The sequence below is a fragment of the Amblyomma maculatum genome, chromosome 2, assembly GCF_055883805.1.
Source record: "Amblyomma maculatum isolate TAMU_Amacu chromosome 2, ASM5588380v1, whole genome shotgun sequence".
NCBI lineage: Eukaryota > Metazoa > Arthropoda > Arachnida > Ixodida > Ixodidae > Amblyomma > Amblyomma maculatum.
This window is the reverse complement of record NC_139345.1, coordinates 42,880,566-42,902,711: the sequence shown is the minus strand read 5'-3', so window position 1 is coordinate 42,902,711 and position 22,146 is coordinate 42,880,566. Positions and strand designations below refer to the sequence as shown.

Sequence of the window (22,146 nt, the reverse complement as noted above, 5' to 3'; positions counted from 1 at the left end):
ACCAATATACCATGGCCAAAGGTTTACATTACCACTGATTCCCACTTACAGCAATGCACAACTCTACTGACGTCTGAAAAATAAGCATACACCATCAACAGATGCCAACAGCCGCACTCCTTGAATTGGTCACCGCCAAGCATTTAAAGTGCGGTCCACCGGCCCTCTTTTCAAGCGAAAAGCTTCACTACGAGGGTCGTAGCTGAGCTTCGCGTATGCCGTGAAGTCACAGCTAAAGCCAGCTGCGCAGCCCCTCGCAAAGCTTTGCCGGCGTTGCCTAGCAACGCTTAAGAGATCTGAGACTCATTAAAATAAATAAAAAAAGTTAGTATCCATCCGGGAATTTCCATCCGAGCGCTTTAGCGCTGTTCCACGCCCCGGGTCGTTAAACGCTGTTCATAATTCCGCTCATATACCGTGAGGATGAGCGGGATTCCGCGAGTGACCGATACTGCGATTCGAGCGCAATTCGAAAATACGACAGATTAAAATATTAAGTCACTCAATTAGGGTCACGTCAAGGATGTGACATCATCCATCTGCCATCAGCTACGAGGACCAAGCGGGAACGAGTGCGCTCCAACGCCGCCGGACGGCGCTTCTTACCTTCCGCGAGTGACAGATGCTGCGCCTTTCCTTTCCTGTAAACGAATTACAGAACGCCAGTGAACTTAGACGCGCTCGACATGGAAGCCAAGGAGAGTTTAGCTGCTGGCGAAAGGCGCAGAAGACTGGAGAAATTAACTTCTGATCCCGAAGTAGTCACTGCTTTTTGCTACAAATATCTAGGCATAGCAGAGCTAAGCAATCTTTAATTTTTTTTCTATTTCGGGCTTAGAGGAACAGTTCCTATATTTTGGCTGTATCATGCTGCAGTTGTCAAACAGTTAAGTGCTCCTCTGCTCCCGCATCAAACTCTCGTCACATTACAGACTCTTGCTGGCTCTCGAATAATCCAGCCCCATTTTCTACCACTACAGTGGTTAAGCACAAGGATGCAGTTCACGCACGCCTATAATAAATCCAATAAACTCTGCTCTCATGACAACAGTCATGAACAGACAAACATCAACAGCTAGGCTCCGCACTGGCTACATGATTCAGGTTAAACCCACTTTCTCAATAAAACTTTTTCTGTGTACATGAAAGCAGCCAGTTGCTGCACACTTTCGGCGTCATTTTTATAAAAACACACTTGGGATCATCCGGGAAGCATTCCGCGTCCTTGGTAACACAGTCGCTGTTCGAAAATGGCGTCAGAAAGCCAGAAGTCGAGCTCCAGGTTTGTTTTTTCATTCTTCAGTGTTTCAAACAGTGTCCTCTGTAAGACACTCTGGTTTCACATCTAGGCACCTATAACGTGGCAGTATATTTCCAGGTGTCGACGCAGGCACAGTCGCTATCCCCAAGTACCTAGCTTGTAGATAAACAGTAGTAGTGAGAATGGTATACCTGTGTGAGAGACTAGAAAAATATGGATGGGAGATTGGTGGCTTAAAAGCTCTGCAGTGACCTAAAAATACAAGTTCACGATTCAGAATTTGCATAACACAGAAGTTGATAGAATTTGCATTCAAAATAAGCAGGGCGAATTTCTAGATTTTACCCTTTAACTTGTGGAGGCATTAAATTTTCCTTGAAACAGAGCGATAGCCTTGTGGTAGGCCATCTGCCTTGCATTCGGCAGATGCTGGGTGCAATCCCTTGTGTCAGTGTGGAGCCTGTAGTCTTTCAATAAGTAGTACAAGATTTTCCCCAGCTGGTGCCCGGCTCTTAAAAGGGGAAATTTTCAGAAAAATGATCTCTGATCAAGCACTGTGCTCAAGGGCCAATGATTTCACCTCATGCTGTGAAGCTCATTTTGTGCTCACTCATGACGTCACAATAGTGTTTCGACTACTTTAACAGAAACTGAAATTGCATGGCGTAAAAAATTAATTACTGAGCATAGGCAAATTTCACATGATTATCTATGTTTACTAATGTCTTGCACATAAATTCAAGGCGAAAATTCAATAGGAAACATTTGGTGCCTCAACCATTTTTTGAAGGATTTTTACGGTTGGCAGATTGGTTATTGAAATATGAAGGCAAGAAACACTGAGCACAGTGGCTCGCATCTCCAGCCAGTTTAAAAGGGTCCTACCGGCCACACCAATAAAAAGGCACGCCTGAAAACAAAAGCAGAATAATACAGACCAATACAAGACTACAGCATTTAATCAATACACCGCACGCTGCGGATTGTGCAGGATTATTTACATTCACATACTGGCACCGGCACATTGTAAGAACAGTTTTATACACTGCAGCCTTTTGTAGGAAACACTGTCAACTCCACATCCACCTGAAAGATGCAGAATGCACAGGGTGTTTGAAACATTATTGTGAAATACTAGGACTGAGTGAATGCGTTGAGCTGCCATGATAAAGCTGACGAGAAAAGAAAAATGTCAGAAAGAGAAAAATGACTTATTTTCAAACAATGAAATGCAACTGCAAAGGAAATAGAAAGCTGCCAAGTACTACGAAACATATCAAACTAGAAAGAACAACGGCCAATTCACTACAGTTTGTACAGAAAATATGCTTTGCACAAAGAAAACGGAGGCAAAAAACATGCACTGCCACTTCAGGTATGTCGGAAAAGCTGACTCTGGCATGCTTAAAAAGCAAGCATGCTGCTCTTCCACTGCTGCCCGGTATTAGGAAATGAATGGCATTGTTTGAACAAAACTATCACAAATGGAGGATCATGGAATGCTGCAACGCACGATTAAAAGTGCTATGTGCAATACAAAAAGTGCAAAAACATAATACAGTAGAGTAGGAAGTTTACCTACATACGAGAAATACTGTGCATGTTTTGATGGAGATTCAGGAGGGCGTTCCACAGGCAAACTGCTACAGGAAAATTGAGAACGCCTCCTAATGAGGAGAAGACAAAAGTGACAACCGGGAAGAAACATGGAGGCAAAGGCACACGTTTTGCAGCTGCAAAAAAAGTATGCCTGCTATCTCTGGAATGCTTAACGTATGTCCACAGCAACATTGCTATGGCACACATAAACACACACACTAACCCTGACTAGCTGTGTGCTCAGTAATCAATGCATAAACAAAAACTCTATCAGTGATCCTTTAGCACATAATCACCTGAACCCTCTGTTAGTTCCCAGGCAATTATTTTTTGTATACATACAAGGTATATTTATATATGTGTGTGTATATATATATATATATAATCTATGTATAAATTTCTTTACAACCTAAATACATACAAAAATACTATAAAGACCTTCCTGAGGTAAATAGGCACACTAGACACACACCAAGCACACAAGTCAGAAGGAAGTCGAAAACAACCACTAAAAGCTGCACATAGCTGCGAAGTGTCACAGTGACCACGAAAGCTAAAAGAGCAAAGTGATTAGCTGGTTACGTTTACAGTGTATGCACCAAAACCAGCCCTTTACCAGTGAGTAAAGGGTTAGCATAAATAAAAAGGCAGACCCCTTTTCATTGTCTAGTGGCCGACAAAACGTAGTAAGAGTGCACTACTAGCAGACTGAGACAGCCATGCTACTTTTGGCACTTGGAGGAAGAAGAAATCATCAAGTTTCCTCCCTTCAACTTCCTCTCATCAGTTATCAAAAAGTACACAAAAAAAATAAGCCATCGAGACAAAGCAATGAAACAACATAATCCAATTCAAGAACTTTTTCTCTGTGCTGAAAAGTAGAAAGTCTTAACAGCCAAAACAACCACACGTTACTTTTATCTCATGCACACAAAAAAATATCACTCTGTTTACTTCCTTGCAGTCTTGCATTCCTCTAAAGGGCACTATACGGCATTAATAGTTAAAAGCTGTTTCTGCATTTACGGTATCCTCCAGATTTTACTCTAACCAGCATTTAGTAAACATTACAAGTTAACATGGGGATCATCTAACATGACATACAATCTGGCAATACAAGTGTAATGCAGTTATATATGCTCCAATTTGCAAATGGCAACAGATTACATTTGGTGTACATTTTTGTTACCAAATAAATTATTTCATGTTGCTCCATATGTTACACACACTGCAGGTGCGAATGAGGCTTCAGGACAATACCCGTTCTACTGCCACTTTCAAAGGCTACTGAGTCGAGAGCCTTCGAAATCCTCAATTATGATCAAACTCAAAGCAGCTGTGCTGCTACTAAACGGCAAACTTGATTGCCATCGAGCAATTCAGTTATATCACGCCCTGGTGTTATGGCATCGCCATTGCCCTTCAGCAATTTAGCAGGCATGTTAACAATCGGACTAAATGTTTAACATCAAAACTGTCATTATTTGTTACATAAATATTATTCATGTTTGAAATGAATTTTTCTTATTTTATGGAAGCTGTACGGCACAACAACTTTCAGGAAGCTTGTGTCGGTTGTTTTTGTAGCGCTGGCAACAATGGCATTAGCCCCACTGCAGCGATTTGAAGCCAGGTTTGTCGGTTTTTTTTCCAGAAATAAGCTGTATAATCTAAAGTTGCATAATGTTCCAGTGATTACACAGCTCCGATTTCATTCCCCATAATGTTAATACAAGAACTCCGCGTCCGAAAGTACTTGTTGCTGGCGCCGCTGAAATGCCTTCGAGATATCGATATTCCAAGCTGCTCCGTTGACTCGATCACCATTAAAACAGCCCATGTAGCAGCACTCAAAAGGCTTTTGAATCAATAGACCATCTGTTTACAGGCCTTCAAAGTTTCCACGTGACAGGTGTATAAGCCAGTAGCTGTAACTAAAAGAGAGCAATGCTGTCTCTGCTGACAGTAGACGTGGACTAATTTGGAAGCACATGAAAGCCAAGCGATTTACAACGTCTAAAAGCTCCTCATGAACTGACTGGAAGAACAAAAGGAATTGCAGAAAGCTGTGGCCTCAGTTGTTCCACAAATGTGCTGCCATGCTAGTGCGAAGCAAGAGTACAAGATATTGTACAATAACTTTTGTGCGGAACATATATGTTAAAGCAACCATACAGTTGGCTGCCACAGAATGAAAGAGCCAAGAACGCTGAAGTTTTCATTGCATTAGCTCAATTTCAAGCCCACCGGTCCTAGCTATCTCAGATCAAATTTTTTTTTTCCACAGATGCTTAATACTTCCAATTCAAAGAGATTCTTGCTTAGGAAACAATGAGACTTCAACTTATTCAGAGCTCCTGTAATCCAAAACTTTCACAGCCAAGTTTTGTACACGGATACAACAAATAAAACACACATAAAATAAAACATTCTCACGAAGTTTGCTGGTGATTGGCATTGAAATGTCTCTGCAGTGGCACTCTAACACAGAGGTGAGTTTACGAGCAATAAGTGACCATAAAGTTCCTCCAAAAATGGCTGCATGTTAGTTCATCACTACTTTCAAGACAGTCCAACATAAAGGGCACCCCTGTTTAACAAAGAAAATATTTATGAACATTGCCAACCCTCCTTAAACATGGTATACACAAACTACAAAAAATGCTCATAACATGGTTTGGCGATATGTGATGCAGTTTGTTCCGAATGCTGTGTGGCGCAAGAATGCTATGCATCCCAGGAAAATGTCACTGAACAAGTCCCAAACTACTCTCGTTCGCATCAGGAAGCAAATAAACTAAGTCCAAGTATTGGTTTGAGTGCATAACAAGCAACCAATGATTAACTCTAAACAAAGATATGTTCTAAATAAAGGCTGTTGCAAACAAATGCACGCACAAAGAAAACAAAAAGCGCTTAGATAATTCCTAGCCAAAATGATAATGCCGTGATGGTGCTCAATGTGAAGCATTTTTGCACACAAGCAATTCTCATCCTAAGGACTGATGAACACTGCGCTATGGCGATAAAGAGAAAAAAACTACAGATAAGATAGAGTGTTTCTTCTTATTCGAAAAATAAAAAAGATGAGCCCAACTTAATGGTAGACCTGATGCGCACACAAAGCAAAAAAAAAAAAAAAAAAGACATAAAACGAGTTAAAAAAAAGAATAGGGTATCTGCTAAAGTGATGTGTTGAGAATGCATGTTGGCGGTCACGTCTACAATCAAATGGAAAGATGGCAAGGCACAGTGGCAAGTTCTAAGACTTTGCAGTGCTGTTGGGATGCCCTTCGTGAAGCGGGGGGAACTCCTCGGTGACTGAACTGTCCGAAAGTAGTCCTTGTTCCACCCTGCGGTCCCAGTATGAGGAGCGCTGGAGTATTCCCCGGGACGCTGACACTCGAGGGCGACGCTTTCCACCCGACGACTGCCGTGGGGCACCACTGCTGGCCCCGAGTGACGAGCTGGTAGAGCTCTCATCGGATGCATAACCAGGGGTAACATCCCCTCCCCCTGCCATGGTAGAAGAAAAGGTCACATTAACAACCATGACAACAAGACCTATAAAAATAATGATAAACTGACTGAAGCACAAGCAGGTGCGTGTGCTCGTCCAGACTGCACATGCAAGCTTGTTTGCATACACGGTCGAGCCCAGTTATAATCAATGCTTAATTATTATGAACGAGGGTGGAGCTGCCCCCAAAATATGTATTAGGGCCATGGCCCTGCGTCTCAGCTAAAATTAACAACCATGGCCACACCACTCTGTTTTAACAAACAGTGAGACCCGAAGACTTGCCACCACAGTTTAAACGCTAACGCTTCCTATTAATGTTGTGGGGACCAAAGAGCCCCTTAAAAGTCCCATACCACGCTCCCTTAAGCTCTACAAATCAAAACAGTCTACCTACAAATTTCGAGTGCGTAGATTCCAAATACATCTAAAAAAAAAAGATAATTTCTCCATGAGAAATATTATTCACCATTTAGAAAAGAAACAAAAATGCAAAATAAACACACCAAAATGCCTGCCAAATTTTCAAAAAATAAAAACCAAAAAGTCCAACCCCAATTTATAAATGCTCCACTTTAAGTGTGACTGGGCTCATTGTGATCAACATGCAGTAGCCTATTAAAAAAGTCAATTTTTTCTCAGAGTAACTTTGATGAGTTCATTGCTACTGCCTCCTAATGCACTGCATATGCACTCCTTACAAGAATCAACAAAAAGGTGTGAGCACAGAGCACCAAACAGACTAGAAAACATTTACTGCTGTTGTGTACAAATTTCTTTTTTACACAAACAAATATCAGTGCAGCATCTTTTCTTATACGTCTCATATTTCAGCCTTCATGCAAAATTTTTGTTTCGTGCATCTCACCATTCTTCACTTTAATTAATGCTTTGATGTACAAACTACTGTACTATAAGATGCTTGCAGTAAATTCTGTGATGACAGACAAACGTGCAGCCATAAGCGTCGGCCTTCAAAATTACATTAAAAAAAATTATAATGAGAGAACAATGCCAAACCTGCAACGCTATTGCTGTTGCCATTGTTGGACACTGGTGTCTGCGGTGACTGTGGCTGGAAAGCTTGATCACACACTGCCGTTGACGCTGGTGGGGAAGCTGGTGACTTGACAACGATGCGGTTCATCTGACGTGGAACTAGATTTCGCTGAGCGTGCTCCCTAAACTCCCGAGGCAAGCTGCGCGCAGTCAGACTGTGCACCTGAGCAAAGGAGAGTGAGCAAACCTAGAATGACACAATCGATACGGCACACCTTTGGGTGGAAGTGGGAGAAAGGAACGCAGTGTGTCCTCATGACCTTCAGACAGTTCACAATGTGCCACGTTGGGCACTGGTAGGAACTGCCAGTTTGGAACCAAACTACTATGATAACAGAGTAACAGATCTCCAAAGTTCATGCTGCTCTTGGAGGCTACGTTGAACACCAGAGGACAGAATTAGAATGTAAAGCGCAACTATGATGAGTAAACACGGTACATTGTAAAATGTAGAGCATGACAACACGTGCATAGCTGCGATTATCTGTGTAGCATGCGCAGGAAAAGCACAGGCACACGAGCATGGCAGCAGTGAGCAACGTCCTCCATGCAAGAGTCTCTTCAAGACTTAGCTGTGTTGTTTAGCATGTACGCAACTGCAAAGAATTTCAATTTAAGAGCTGTACAAGACACGTCTTAATGCACGTTAAATAGCGTCAAGACACTCATAAAACATAATGTAACCTAAGTTCCCCTAAAATGCTGACTCTACACTGCTGGTAAAGGTCCAATGTAAAGAAAGAACAAGATAAACAGTACACAGTTGTGCAAACACACTACGCAAGGTGTTGGAGCACGCAAAAAGAGGACTGAACAACAGTAAGCATATGGGCATGTGCAGACAAGCCCGTCAGTGCCCGTGATAAGGCGGCCTTTGCATGAAAGCAGTGCAGAGACAAACACAGGGGCTTCAAACTAGCATCGGGAGGCAGGCATGCGACTGTACCAAAACACAACACACACTTAGTAAAGCATTGCTACGAACCAGGCTTTTCCTTGGCAGAGGCTGAAAAAGGCAACATGTTTAGGTTAAGAAGCTGCAGAGGTGCCTATTAGCATTAGCGAAGCTTGAAAATGTGCATATATATGTCGAAGGCATACTGCGACTGACCTGGGGTCTTACTGAAGGTTCATCAGAATCCTGCAAGTCATGAACCACACATGGACACCCATTAGCAGCACGGCTACGCAGGGCACAAGACAAACGACAAGGTTGGTGGTACCATTTAAGAGTGTTCAGAATAGATGCGAACCTCCCCACCGCACATAAAATACTTGTTCACAGTAAGCTTGCATATACATTTGCGATTTAGAGTACTTAGCAATGCCATTAATAAACATGACTGGATCCGTTAAGAACTATTGCGATGCTTTGTACCATCAACCTATGACAAGATACTACAGCATAAACGCAGTGAAATCTCACTTGGCCTCACTAGCTTTCATATGCAGGGCTGTGCACATTTGGTTATGAAAAATTATATTTTGATTTCTCCTAACTCCCTCCATCTTCCCCCAATAGACATCATGCCATTTTTTTCACTCATATAGCATTGAACATCATGCATGCACAAATGCTCGTACTAGTTAATAAATCTCCCTTTTCAACTGTGACTACAGAATGAAACCTGCTACTTGAATCACTTGCTAATGAAAATGATAGGTTTAAGACAGTGTTGATTAGATATCGTCTACACTAACATTTTTAGGCTCCCTTTTATGTTCATCCCATTTATTTGTTTTTACCTGTATTACCATAGCATAGAAAGAGGTTAATCCAAGTTTGTTGCATTGTGCTGAACTTTTCTTTAGACCCTCTCTATATTCACTCTCTCTGTATGTAATACTTGGAAAGGCGTCCTTAAAAGTTTACAAGCAATGGCAATAAATATGCCACCTTGAGGCAGCAGACAAAGTAAAACTTATAAGTCTTTACCACGTGCGCAGCACATAAAACATTTAAAATCATCGTTGAAAACGTTCTGAAGTCACTTCACTACAGGTACATAAAAAAAAACTTTTCTTTTGTGTATTGGCACAAGTTTGCCGTTTTGTTTTTTTGCTTGTGATACATAGAAACATGCGACACAGAAAACTGCCATAATCAAAATTGCTTCAAAATACTGACACAAGCTCCAGCTTCCAATAAAACCTGTCACACATTGTGCATGGCATTTATGTGCAAGCCTTCGTTGGCTAGGATTATATTTCCCAGCAAAGAGAGCCAGCTCACTTTAACTTCTCATAACGGTCAAGAACAAGTCTACTACATGCAAATACACTAGCCTGCAAACAATGCACATTACTATGAAAAGGTGTTCAAATGGCCATCACCTTCTTGATTGACCAAGCATCTTGACCCTTCGTTGAAGCATGGCGTTCCTTCTGAGCACAGCCTCCCTGGCCATTCAGGGCCTTCTCCTCAAGAATCACCTTCTTGTCAGGAAAAATGCTCTATAGGGGGTAATTAAAGAGATGCAAGCATAATGTCTAGGCTTAGAATTATTTTTATATATATATATATATATATATATATATAAAACCTCCGTACTAGAAACGTGAAAAAAAAAAATGGCAATGTTTCTTATAAAGAATTAAGGAAATAAAATAAATACAGGCACTGCCACAGCGGAAGATGCCCAGCAGCCCACAAGCTACCATCGTCACCGCCACCACCAGCCCGACTATATACACACACACTGCAGGGCAACAGCCTCTCCCATATCCCTCCAATTAACGCAGTCCTGTATGCCGGCTGCATCTATTTGATTCCCGCAAGCTTCCCACGAGCTGTGGTCACCAGTAATCGTTTATGAGCTGCAGGCGCAACAAGTTTACTGCTGTGCAATTTAACAACTTAGTACATATCCCCTCAAGCATGCAGACATTTTTGAGTGACTGATCTTGCATGACTTCGCTAAGAGATCTCTTCTTCTGAACGTCTGTATGCAGTCGACACTCCGATTATAATACCAAATTCAGTTTCATTTGAAATGGCACATTGAAACAACTGGCTCCAATAAAATAAAATAAAATAAAATAAAATATGATGAAAGCTCTGCGTAAGTTCTGGAGGCCTCCCATCATGAGTTTGAATTAATAAGTGTACAGCAATCTGCAGTAACAGCTTGGCATACACCACAACGCTATTTAATGTGAACATACAAGTCATGGTGTCTAGCAAACCCGTATTTTCAAAATCCCTGACTTTCCACGTTTTCCCTGATCATTTCAATTCAAACTCCCTGGTGAGTGAAGAGGCTAAAAAATGTAGCTGCTGATGATAATGAGCCCAGATGAATAATTTACAATAAAAAGCTATTAATCATATTCTCTAACTTAATATAGTTAAAAGGCTGTCATTAGTATTAATTGCCATTCAGAACATCAGAAGCTAACTGAAAATTAAAAGCGCACTGATGCCAGCCTCAGGGCAAGCAACAAGGACCTGGAAAGCAAGCCCCCCACCCCACAGCTGAGCCGAGCCGAGCCAATCCAATCCAATATGGCTGCACACACGGGCATGGCAGTGAAGCTTGTCGATCGCTTTAACCCGCTGCCAGCGCAGTTATTCCTGCTTTTTGTTGCGTACTACTCTCACACAGCGCTTCCGCATATTTTATATAATACCCACCCGGCTGTGTATTGGTTCTTCTTTTGTGACAGCTCAGCCATGCGCCGGTGTCAAATTAATATATCGTGCCTCGCCTTGCACAATATATTACTATATATTACACAGCACAAAAAAAGAAAAAAATCTGCATGAATAACATACTTTCTGTGCACCAGTTTAAAATGAAAATGCACTGCAGAATATATTGCGCCATTTTTTCTGACCTGGCAAAATTTTTGATGGTTTCCCTTACATTTCACTGATTTTTCCCAGTGCATAATATTTCCCTAAAAATTCCTAGTTTTCCCAGTTGCTAGACACCCTGCAAGTATACACCCATCCCTAAATTAACCATAAGCCATCCCTAAATCAACCATAAGCGCCGAAAAGTACCAACATCACGACACAGAGCCCGCAGTGATAAGATAGTGACAATTAGACATGACAACGCATACGCCAAGTACATGAGCCAGTTAAATTAGAAGCCAGTTAAGAATCACCCTCCACCAGAAAAAAAAAAAAGAGGAAGAAGAAAACAGCACCAACAAACTATAAATACGACAACAACAAAAGCCTCTATGCAGCTTTTCGCCACGGTTTATCTTATTAAGCCATTGTGAACCCCCCTTTCATCTGCCACAGCCTGTGCTGCATGCTAGCAGGTCCCAGGGGATTATCCATGATGTTATGAGAATTGGTAAAAACAATTGGCTTTGAGGAGTGAAAGCTGCTTTTATTGAGACAGCAGTACTGTGCCAGGTTTCAGCCCGTCGCGCCGTCCCAGGAAGGGCCCCGTTTGACCTTGAACAGCCGCGAAGAAGAAGAAGCAGGAGGAGAAGAAGAAAAGAAGAAGAATGCTCGCTCACCGGCAGCTAATGCTTTCGCTCCATATTCGGTTTAGCCGCATTGAACCCTTCTCCTTTATATGTGGGCTGGTAGCTTACGCACCCGCGTCATACTCTTAAAGGATGAGCTTGAGTGTCCCCAATAATGTAGCACCTTACACTGATAGGGCATGACAGGGGAATAATGTAGCAGGCAAAAGAAGCTTCCATCATTGCTATCGCAATTCAACTTGGGTTAACCAGAGTTAAACCACAACTAATTTTTTTCTTCAGTTGTATCCAACTATATAAGTGCATAAGGCACTGCAGGAGCCCTAAAACACTAATCCCGAGACCTTCGTGCAAAAGCAAAAACAGGCAGGGCGAAAACAGTCGAGTTCGCCCCAGATCGAAAATGCCCGATACAAGCAAAGCCAAGCATGGGTGCCCGCAGGATATTTTTTATCATCACCATTATTTTACCGACGGCAAGGGGTTACAAGCAAGGAGTGCTTTCAAGGGACCCAGACCATCAGTGATACAAGATGATGTAAAATTGTGTGGAGTTTTGCCATAGCGAATGATGCAGCCAGAAAGCCATGCAGGTACTGCCATCCAAACAGGCCTGAAGACGAGGACACTCTGAGGTGTCTCCTCTGTGTGAGAAGGAAGCAGTGACAGGCCAGGAGGCAGCAGAAAAGCTTCCGAATTTCTGGACAGCGCATTAGGTAACTTTCACTTTAACTTTGAGACTTGTTTTATATTGACCACAATTGGAAACCATCCCTAGAAAGTGGGATATTCAGCAGCAATATACACTACGAAAGGAAGGCGTGCTCAGATAAGCAGCTAGATGAAAGCATGCTAATTGACAGCGAAGGTGAACAAGTGAGCCATTAAATATGGCTAATGAATTGAAAACTTGCTCACAGCCATGCTTCTGATATAGGTTGTTATAATGTAACCTGTTCACATTTTCTAGATTTTTAAACACTGAGAAGCCTAGCCCACCTAGGTTTGTACTCCAAGTTTGTGTTGTTTTCAGAAGCACCGTTACATCCCTGGCCACAAATTCAGAATACGGACCCTAAAGACTAAGAAGCGGCTTTACAAAACAGAGCCTACAGCAAAGAATTCTGAAAAGCTACCCTCACCAGCTTTGTTAGTTACCCTCAGACGTAGACAATATATAACAAGCAATGCATGCTCAACATGTCTTCCCGATGCCAACGCCAAAGCTGCCAAACCCAGCACATCTGAAGGCACACCTGAAACTCTTGGCCAGGACTGGGAAGACTCTCCGGGTTGGAGCCATCGACTGCTGACTGAGTCGACTGGCTGGCAAACTTGAGCACCAGTTCCCTCACAGAGGGCAGAGAAGGGTTGCTCAACTCGGCTCCTATCTCCTCTTCCCCTTCTGACCGCCGACGACGACGCCCCGTCCCATTGACAGTATCAAAGGCACCCATGCTGGAACCCTGGTGGCGAGGAGCCATCAGAAAAGTCGCATCCCCCCCCACTCAAGAAATCAATGCTACAGCTCACGTATCGTTAGTGAAATATAATAAAAATAAAAAAGTACCTCACTCGCACTGCTGCACACTAACAAAGGCCATTTAACCGTTCATGGTGCCATTTATTGTTTTCACTCCAAACAAATACCTTTCTACCTAAACAACGCATCAAGGCCTCAAAAAAGTCTACTAGCTAATTTGCCAACAAGTGGAAATAATTCATTTTTACAACATGCACATCAAAATTTTTCATAAACTCACAAAATATCTTCAGACTAATTAAAACACCAGGACTTAACTTAGCATGCTCAGAATTGTGGAATCATTTCAAGTTCAAAGGTGCGCATGGTGGCAACTCTCTAAACTGAAAAAATGGCAAGACGCACGGTAGCAAGCTCACTGTTCTGTGAAATGTTTTCTGCTAGGTTTGCTATATGGCATAAAAAAAGTATCTACCTAGTTTGAAAGACTTAACGATGCTAAATTCGATTGTACAAAGAAGTTAGTGAAAGCTAGAGCACGCACTGAAAAGGTGATAGGAGTTCACATTATGCATAATTGCGCACAACACGAAAAGATTTAAGATGTCTTTATAACAGTTCCTTCATATATTAACGACTGTGTCTAGCAAAAAGGATCCTTCACTGCTTTTAACGTATGCCCATGTGCAAAAGGATTTTCTCGCTACACACTAATAACTTCAAACCTTTACCTGTCATGCCCACTGACCACCGTTAATTTGAGAACAATGAATGCAAACACTGACTTCAAAAGCTTACACACCAACCTTGGACATGCTGCACCCCCCGGCTCGAAGCGAGAAAACTGCAATTTACTTTCCTTTTTTGTTTTTTCACGTGATGGCTATTTTTTTCACCGCTCGTGAAAACAGCAGAGCCCTGAAGTTGACAGCAAGAATAGCTGCCTTCACAACTGTGGCCAACCTTGAAATTCAGCTTTGTATTTTTTTCAAAGGACTTGCTACATGATAGGCAGATATTTTGTCCTTTATTTTTTGGATAAATTGTTGTTGTAAAATAAGAAACACTAACAAAACCTTTAGTACTTAAAAGTGTGTTTCGTTAGCAACATACTGCAATATATATATTTTAAACGTCCTAATTCTTGAACGACAAATTCAGCACTAATCCGAAATAAACTTAATCAAAAGAATCAGTCAAAAGGACCATCCAAAGGCCATTCTTCCAGGGAAAGGGTTCGTCAGGACTGCAATGGTCAGCTTTCCACTTCTCTTTCGACTCATTTTCGCATTTTTCACATTTTCTGGCGTCTACAACAATGGTACACAGAAAAGCAATACCAAAGCTTCCTGGAAGGTAGACCTTAAACTGACAAAGTAAATCTTGCACACACACTTCAATACCTCCGATAGTGGACTACACTTCAGTGTACACGCAACAATGCAGGCCAATGCACATGACACAGTGTACAATGAGAGTTCTGTAAAAGCTTTCAACGAACTTGGCAATAACAGCCTACAGACAGAAACTCACAGATGCATCGTCAATATTGAGATGAGGAGTACTGACGGCAGCTGTCAGCGTCCGCACTTGCGCTGTCGGACGAAACGCCTTCCTGGGGCTGGAATAGACCTGGGAAAGTGGCCAAGTGATCCAAGTTAAAACAAATGTTCAAGCCAAGTTATGGTTTTCTCCTTCGGCATAAGAAGAATGCAGATATACCCTCAGTAGGCAAATGCTTTACCAGTTTTGTTGATGCGTCCAAAAGGCTGCATTGTGTATCTAAAAGGTTGGAAAGAACACTGCTGGAAATTTTGAAATGATGTTTTTACAGCTTGTGAGGAAACACTAAATTCTGCAAATTACATCGGTTATCGAGCATGAAACATACTGAACCCTCTTCTCAAAAAGTGCACTTGTAGGAAACACAGAAATCAAAAACCGAAGCTTCAGTTGAAGATTTCTCACAGTTTCCTGTAATTTATCAAACCCACCAAGACAGATGATTCCATGAAAATGTTTAGTTTCCAAAAACTACACTGCGTGTGAAAGTTACGTTAATCAGCACAAAGTACTGAAAACTTATGTTCATGAAATGAGAGGTTTATGTTAAGTGTCAATACAAAAAACATGCATAGAGTGGACTCAGTTAATTAGAACAAACACCTAGCTTATTTGAACATACTCTTCAGACCTATTATATAAAGTGCATTAGAAGGGCTCAAGTTATTTGAAACAACATAATTCCAACAAATTTTCAGCATTCTTTGAGTTCAAACAACAACAAGAGTTAACTGCACTACTCAAAATTATTAAACACCACTGAAAGAAGCATCCTGGTTTCCCTATTGCTAATTACAAAAAGAGCTACAGTGATCCGCTATTGCTAAATATGGTATCCCTATGGAATGGACAAAGAATTTCAAACCAACTTCAATATTGCAAGGATCTTAATTGCCTTCATGCTAACCTGTTCCTCGAAAGAATGCAGGGTTTCTTCAGGGTCCCCACCAGATGTCAATGATTTTGCGCTTTGCAATGAAGATCGCCTTGCTGACGAGGCTTCTACCTGAGCCACCAGCTTTGGATTGTTGATATAATAGTCGCGCAGATAAGATGAAGGCAGCACTGGAGAGCAGAAACCGTCTTCGTCAGCATCATCTTCATGTGGTGTATCGAAAGACGATCCTGTCATAGCAGTAGCCAGAGAATCTCGACGACTCTCGGCACGCCTTGACAAGTTTTCCACGCTGTAAGGGTTGTTTGGTAAAGGCACAGCATTCAGCCACTTGGCATGCTCACGCTCTGCAATAGTACCTGTTGTAGAAGAAGAAAAGAAAAGCTTATTACAATGCACTGTATGGAAAAAAAAAATCATGGTACTCGTTCTGTACACAGAGTAAACGGAAATTTCATTTGGACTAACCAGGCTTTGGAGGTGCATTCAATACTTCAACTGATGGGACGAGCTCAGTCTGTTCGTCAACATTCTTGAACGTTGATGTGTCATCGTAAAGAAGAGAGTTTTCCTCGCTTGGAACCTGTAAAAACCCACAAGTCTAAAAAAAGCACAAAACTAGCGAGGCCAAACATATATTCTAGCAAGGAACTTTCATCTCTTGTTTGCTCCCTCTCATTTTTCATTTCTCCCAGCTATGCCTCCTTTTTTGACTTGTTCAAAAATGACAAAGAAAATATAGAGGTTCAAATTTGAGGTCAAGTCCATATTTTGACAACAGCAACACTGAAATTCAAATATAATTGTATCTCCAGAAAACAGGTTTGGCAAGCTGCAATATGAAATAATAGTAATATAAGCTTGCAAATTTCTCTTTTTTATCTTTTCCCCTACACTACCTGTAGCTCACAATCTTATAAGCGCATATTACTCTCGTTCAATATCAGCAGCAGCGACATAGATAATAGCCTAAGGCCTCAGAGCCATAGAGGCAGGAACATCGCATGCTATCATAATGCTTCCAGCAGTGACTATGCGCATATGTATTTACTGCAAAAGCTTGTTAATTCAAACTGCACGGGTACACTGATGCAATTCAAATTAATTGAATTTGAAAGTAATGCATCTGAACAGAAAATGTTGCACACTGCTATCAGCAAACAGCACGATAATGAGATTACCCGATTTTATCGTTGCAAAAAATTCCATGATCACTGTTTACATTCTTTTCCCCAGAAAGCAGTGGCCAACACCTTCAGTTTTAATGCCAGGAAATAATAGAAGGCCTCCCCTTCAGCTTAAAAACTGAAGAATACGGACTGGCAATCAGTGCATCCTAAACTGAACTGCTCTGCAGAGGGCCGCACTCAAGTCATGAAAAACATGCGACACCCGTGGGCATGTGTGCAAGGGTTGAAAATTTAACTGTGTGTGACTGCACTGCAAATAGCAATATAGCTTACATTATGCAGGAAATCTGAATTCGTTGACTTATAATTATTGAGCTTTCGCTGCACTACATGTACTGTGCTAAGCAGTGAGGCATATTGGACAGACGTGAACTATGTCAAGGACACAAAAAATAAATAACAACATCCCCCGAGTGCTAGCTCCCTTTCAAAAAATATCATTTCTATAATCAGTGAATTTTGTCAAAAGCATCAAAAGGCCCAACTTTAAATGATGCAGTCCTTACCAAGTAATTACCAAGTTATGGCATTTGCTACCAACAAAAGGCAGTTACTACCATCAACCGGGTGACAACAAGGTGAACTTGTGGAACAAACCAAGGAACTTATATGTGACAAAAAGCCTTCTTTCAACTCTCCTCACTTCCTAAATAATTTAAAGATTTAAAGTAAGCTTGCTGGGCAATAGGTCAAGTCTCTCAGAGAGGCATTATGAAAAACGTTTTATCTGCTGCATTTTATCGTGGACTCCTAAGCATGCAATAACCATTCTTCAATGCCTTTCACGTTTCTTTCAGATACTGGCGTCTCTTCAGAGCAGTTGAACCTGTACAGGCCGATCATGCTATATGTATTTGCACACAAAGCAGTCCGCGTCCTTGGGCGCGGGATCAAATACACCACACACGTCGCCTCTTACTTCCATGTTAAGTGCCACACTCAACCGACCACCACAAGCACCCAGACCGAGAGCCACTGTCACACAACCACAAGGCTCAGGACGAAAACAAAGAAACATAAGCGTTAATACAGCAATGAGTTGGCTTTACCTTAGAAGGCTGCATCGCTGCTTGGCGCTCAGCCCACGTGCGCTGAATGACCAGAGGTGGGTACCGCCCGTGCGGTGGCGTCTGCCACACGGGATTTCAAAACCGTGCAAGGTTAGTGCATAACCAGCGAGCCCAGGCAAAACCCACACCACGCCCAAGACCCAAAACAGCGACCAAAGTGCAGAAAGGCAAAGCAAGCATGCAGGAACTCAGAGCCACCCCAGCATGGTGTAAGCCACCAGAAGCATAAGCCAATGTTCCTTACTACGAAACTAAATGCAAACCTGGGAGCAATTGTAGTTAACATGGCGAAAAAGCAAATCTGCAGTTCTACATTTTTCGGACGTCTATAGCTGTAGTCAACTCATACTCACATCGAGAGATTATGTGAACTATGTCCAAAAGGACTGTGCAAGGATATATGGTCAAATCAGCACTGTGAAACATCATCACTACTAGAAAAATCCATCAAGCAGACTGGATAAAACAAGAATCTAAAATAAGCTACACATGAGCACAACAGCATGTACATGCAAGACAAAAAAATTTCAGGTGTAAATTCTAGTTTGTGCTGCGTCTCCTCACTCATAAGGTGTGTTTTCAATCTTTAAAAGAAATTTGCTGCACAGTTTTTTTGCTCAGTACCTGACGCAAACAAATCTGCCTGGACAAAAAAAACACTTAGCCCAAAAGCAACTTAGCAAGAAAATCTTTGGCATAAAAAAGCAACCATCTGAACCGTAAAGAAGCTCCTCGAAAGAAAAGGTGAAAGTATAGCATGCATACTTATAAGAAATATATCAGCACGCGCGAACGAACAGAGCAGGAAGGCACTAGCAATGCCATCCAAGCATACTGCAAAGAAACCTTACTCACATACAGCACCTTCTTAACCAACACATCTGTACATTCACACCAAATGGAAGTAGGCGGTACTATAATACTTGTGAAAAATGATGCACACAATAGCCTTGCTGCTTTCAGTTCATAATATTTAATGAATAACATATAATGCAATGCCTAGAGCTATAACCCGGCCTTGAAACTGTAGTAACGAGAACAAAACGCCTCAGAGAAGCTAAATATAATTGTAGCAAGTATGGAAGCTAATTATGAAACCTGGGGCAGAACACTAACGATAGCCAACTCTGATGGTAGTCATGCTTTTGAATTTTACCTTCTTCCTCTGAAATTTCAACACTAATGTCACACACAGTACTACGGCGCTGTGATATCTTCAGCAGGGTACTTTGTACCAAACTTCAGAAAAAAAAAAAGCTGCCTTTTCAGACTGCTTCCCACATCATGCCCCCAACTGTATAAATGTCTCATTCATAGAACTTGTAATAAATGCTTGTCTACAACTCTTCTCATTAGTGCCCATTAATTTTCACTAGTTAGACAATGTTCAATAAACCTGACCTAACTAACCGACCTGGCACAGTCATTGAGTGCTTGACTTTTATTTATATTGTACTGTTTCAGCAAAATGTGAGGCTTTCTTTAATATACATGCACAGTTGTGAACATTCTTCAACTGACAGCATATTACATTCAATGAACTTTGGAAATGCCAGGCAATTAAAAAAAAGAATCCAAGCACTGGAATGTCACCACAAAGCTTCAGAATCAATCAAGTGCTTTAAGTTTGCAAAGTCGGATCACATTTTCGAGGACTGAGAAAAGAAACACAACAGCAAGAAAAGCTTACAGTTTCGACCTCCACTTTTTCTGCTGTTTTCTTCAGCACATGAGAAAACTGATGATTTGTGGAGGAACACGCTTCTTTAGCTGGCCGCTTGGCTTGCTTCACCTTCAAGTCAGCTGGTGCAAAAACAAAACAAAAAAAGAGAGAAGATGGGGGCATGCAGTCCTGCACTTGTTCTGATTAAGGAGACCTGTGCAATCCACACCCCTTTCAAGAAAACTAATATGGCTAAAGATATTCTACAGTAATAAAAATGTGCCCTTACAGATTCGGAAGGTGATAGAGCTTCGAGCCTTGCCTACACTGTTCTCTGCCACGGCGATGTACTCTGCTTCGTCTTCAGACGTTGGGCTTTGCACTCTCAGACACCATTCGCCGTAGCCCTTGTTCTCTGCCACACAAGAAAGAACACACAGCTTAAGAGGTTGATTTGTCAATGACCTATGCTTTCAAGCACAAATCACACTCTAACGGAGACGCATGTAGTACTACAATGCACAGACACCTGCTCACCTAACCAGCAGCTCAGTGCGCAAACTTTGGACTGACGTCCTCGTACACAGAAAGCCTTGTTATCATGTCTTACATATTATCAGGCACTCACTCTGCACACTGATACAAATAACTTATTTCAAGCAGGATTTAATTCAAGCCCTCTTTGAGTACAGTACAAGAAAGAAAAAGGAGTCAAAAATGCTGCATCAAAAATGGCACCTCAAAACAGACGATACACCCCCACCTTTCCAGGCTGCTCAGCAAAGCTTGGTTAAAGTTAGTCTGCAACATATTTAAACATATTAATGTGGCAAACCAAGCCCGGGTTAATTAAACACAACTAGTAAATTAGACAATTCTTGCTTCGCTAGAAGATAAAGTATACTGACAAAATGCAGAAATGGAAGTTTTAAACAAGCAAGATGGTCAAATACTCTCTTCAATAACAAAAAGTAAATGGTTTCTTTCATGGAGCATTCACCACCACGTAACAGAGAAATGCAGAAAAAAAATGAAGTCGAAATGGCACGAAATAATGAAAAGGAGTACTGGGAAAGAACACAGACGTACACTCAGCCCATGATGAGAAAAGCTGGCAGCAATCAGCAGCAGGCAGGAAGGAAGGAAAGAAGAAAGACATATGAAAGGACAGGTTTACAGACATAAAAACAGACATTTGACAAACAGCCTCACTAGCCACAGGAGCCAGAACAAATACAAACTAAAACATTGCTTCATAAAATACAACACCAAGAAGAACAGGTTAAGACAACTAAACGGAAGAATTCCAAGACATAATTCCATCACATTATCAAAATGTGCACCATGCACATTTTGATTTCCCATAAACATTTTTCCCATAAACTTTTGCAATGAGGACACCCCGGGCATTACCATTTTGTTTATCGGACTGTTGTGCGCATTTTGCGCTGGCACAGTGGAAGCTGTAACGGAACTGGTTTCCAACAGTTAAGAGATAAAAAATTTCAACTACTTCTCTGCCTAATGCAAGCTAGTAGCTATCAGCTAGTAACCTCCCAGAAAGAAAAAAAATGCAAAAGAAATCAGTCAGTAAGCTATCAGCAAATGGTCTCTAGTTTTAGGACTGACCTTCCATTAACTCAATAGCTTGCAGACTGAATCAAGAAGAAAAATGCAGTCATCTTAAACCATATTATGCACACTAGTGTAATCCATGGCAGTATTCAACTTTTCTAAATTGAACCACTAATAGGACAGCATGCTCAGGGAAGTACCAATGTGTGTAAACACACAGCTTTCCCGCTGTCACAGTACGTCCAAGAGATAAAAGGGGCTAATCAAGATTCCAAGAAAGTCTGCGGCCAAATTCAGCCTAACTTTCTACTCTTCCCTAAGCAGAAAGTGATAACAAGATAACAATGGCTGTACCACAATCTGCCCCACCAACAAATGCATCTGCACCAAGGTCCGAGAAAACTGTAGGACCTCGACATAATGAACATGGATATTAATTATTTACTACATTGAATTTTTCCTTAATATTTCAGAAACACGTGCAACATTTTCTTCACACGCCAAATGTGCCTGACCACAAAACGAACATGTCAAACTTCTCAGTGCCAAGCAATGCTTGCACGAATGACAGGCTCCGCTGCACTATGTTACTGATTAGTCATGGTGCAGCAAGCATGAAGAGTCAAGGTTCGTGCCTTTATCTTGCGTTAGCATCCTGATCTTGCAATTGCCAACACTGATACACCAGATCGGCAGCAGCGCAAGGTGTAGCTACCGTATTTACTTGAATGTAACGAGTTCTTTTCATGATTTTTGGCTCTCAAAGTCTACCCTCGCATTATAATTGAATAACTGCGATTCGGTCGGCCTAAAGCAGCG

At 41.6% G+C, this 22,146-nt stretch overlaps 1 protein-coding gene across 8 annotated transcripts in view; it reads right to left on the bottom strand.

The window, feature by feature from the left end:
* Positions 1–1,962: 1,962 nt before the first annotated feature.
* LOC146198537 (uncharacterized) overlaps positions 1,963–22,146 on the bottom strand; it is a 106,703-nt gene continuing 86,519 nt past the window's right edge. The window contains exons 16-27 of one of the 8 annotated variants that reach the window (XM_084594032.1): positions 20,042–20,167; positions 19,780–19,892; positions 18,069–18,149; positions 16,298–16,412; positions 15,842–16,188; positions 14,905–15,003; positions 13,145–13,354; positions 9,774–9,893; positions 8,551–8,580; positions 8,425–8,445; positions 7,401–7,602; positions 1,963–6,376 (exon numbers count right to left, since the gene is read on the bottom strand). In XM_084594032.1, coding sequence (XP_084450158.1) covers positions 6,123–6,376; positions 7,401–7,602; positions 8,425–8,445; positions 8,551–8,580; positions 9,774–9,893; positions 13,145–13,354; positions 14,905–15,003; positions 15,842–16,188; positions 16,298–16,412; positions 18,069–18,149; positions 19,780–19,892; positions 20,042–20,167 — 1,718 coding nt within the window. In that variant the 3' untranslated portion in view covers positions 1,963–6,122. Of the gene's footprint in view, positions 6,377–7,400; positions 7,603–8,424; positions 8,446–8,550; positions 8,624–9,773; positions 9,894–13,144; positions 13,355–14,904; positions 15,004–15,841; positions 16,189–16,297; positions 16,413–18,068; positions 18,150–19,779; positions 19,893–20,041; positions 20,168–22,146 lie in introns of those variants that run through there. The other 7 variants (XM_084594039.1, XM_084594033.1, XM_084594036.1 and 4 more) reach the window with 7 other exon arrangements.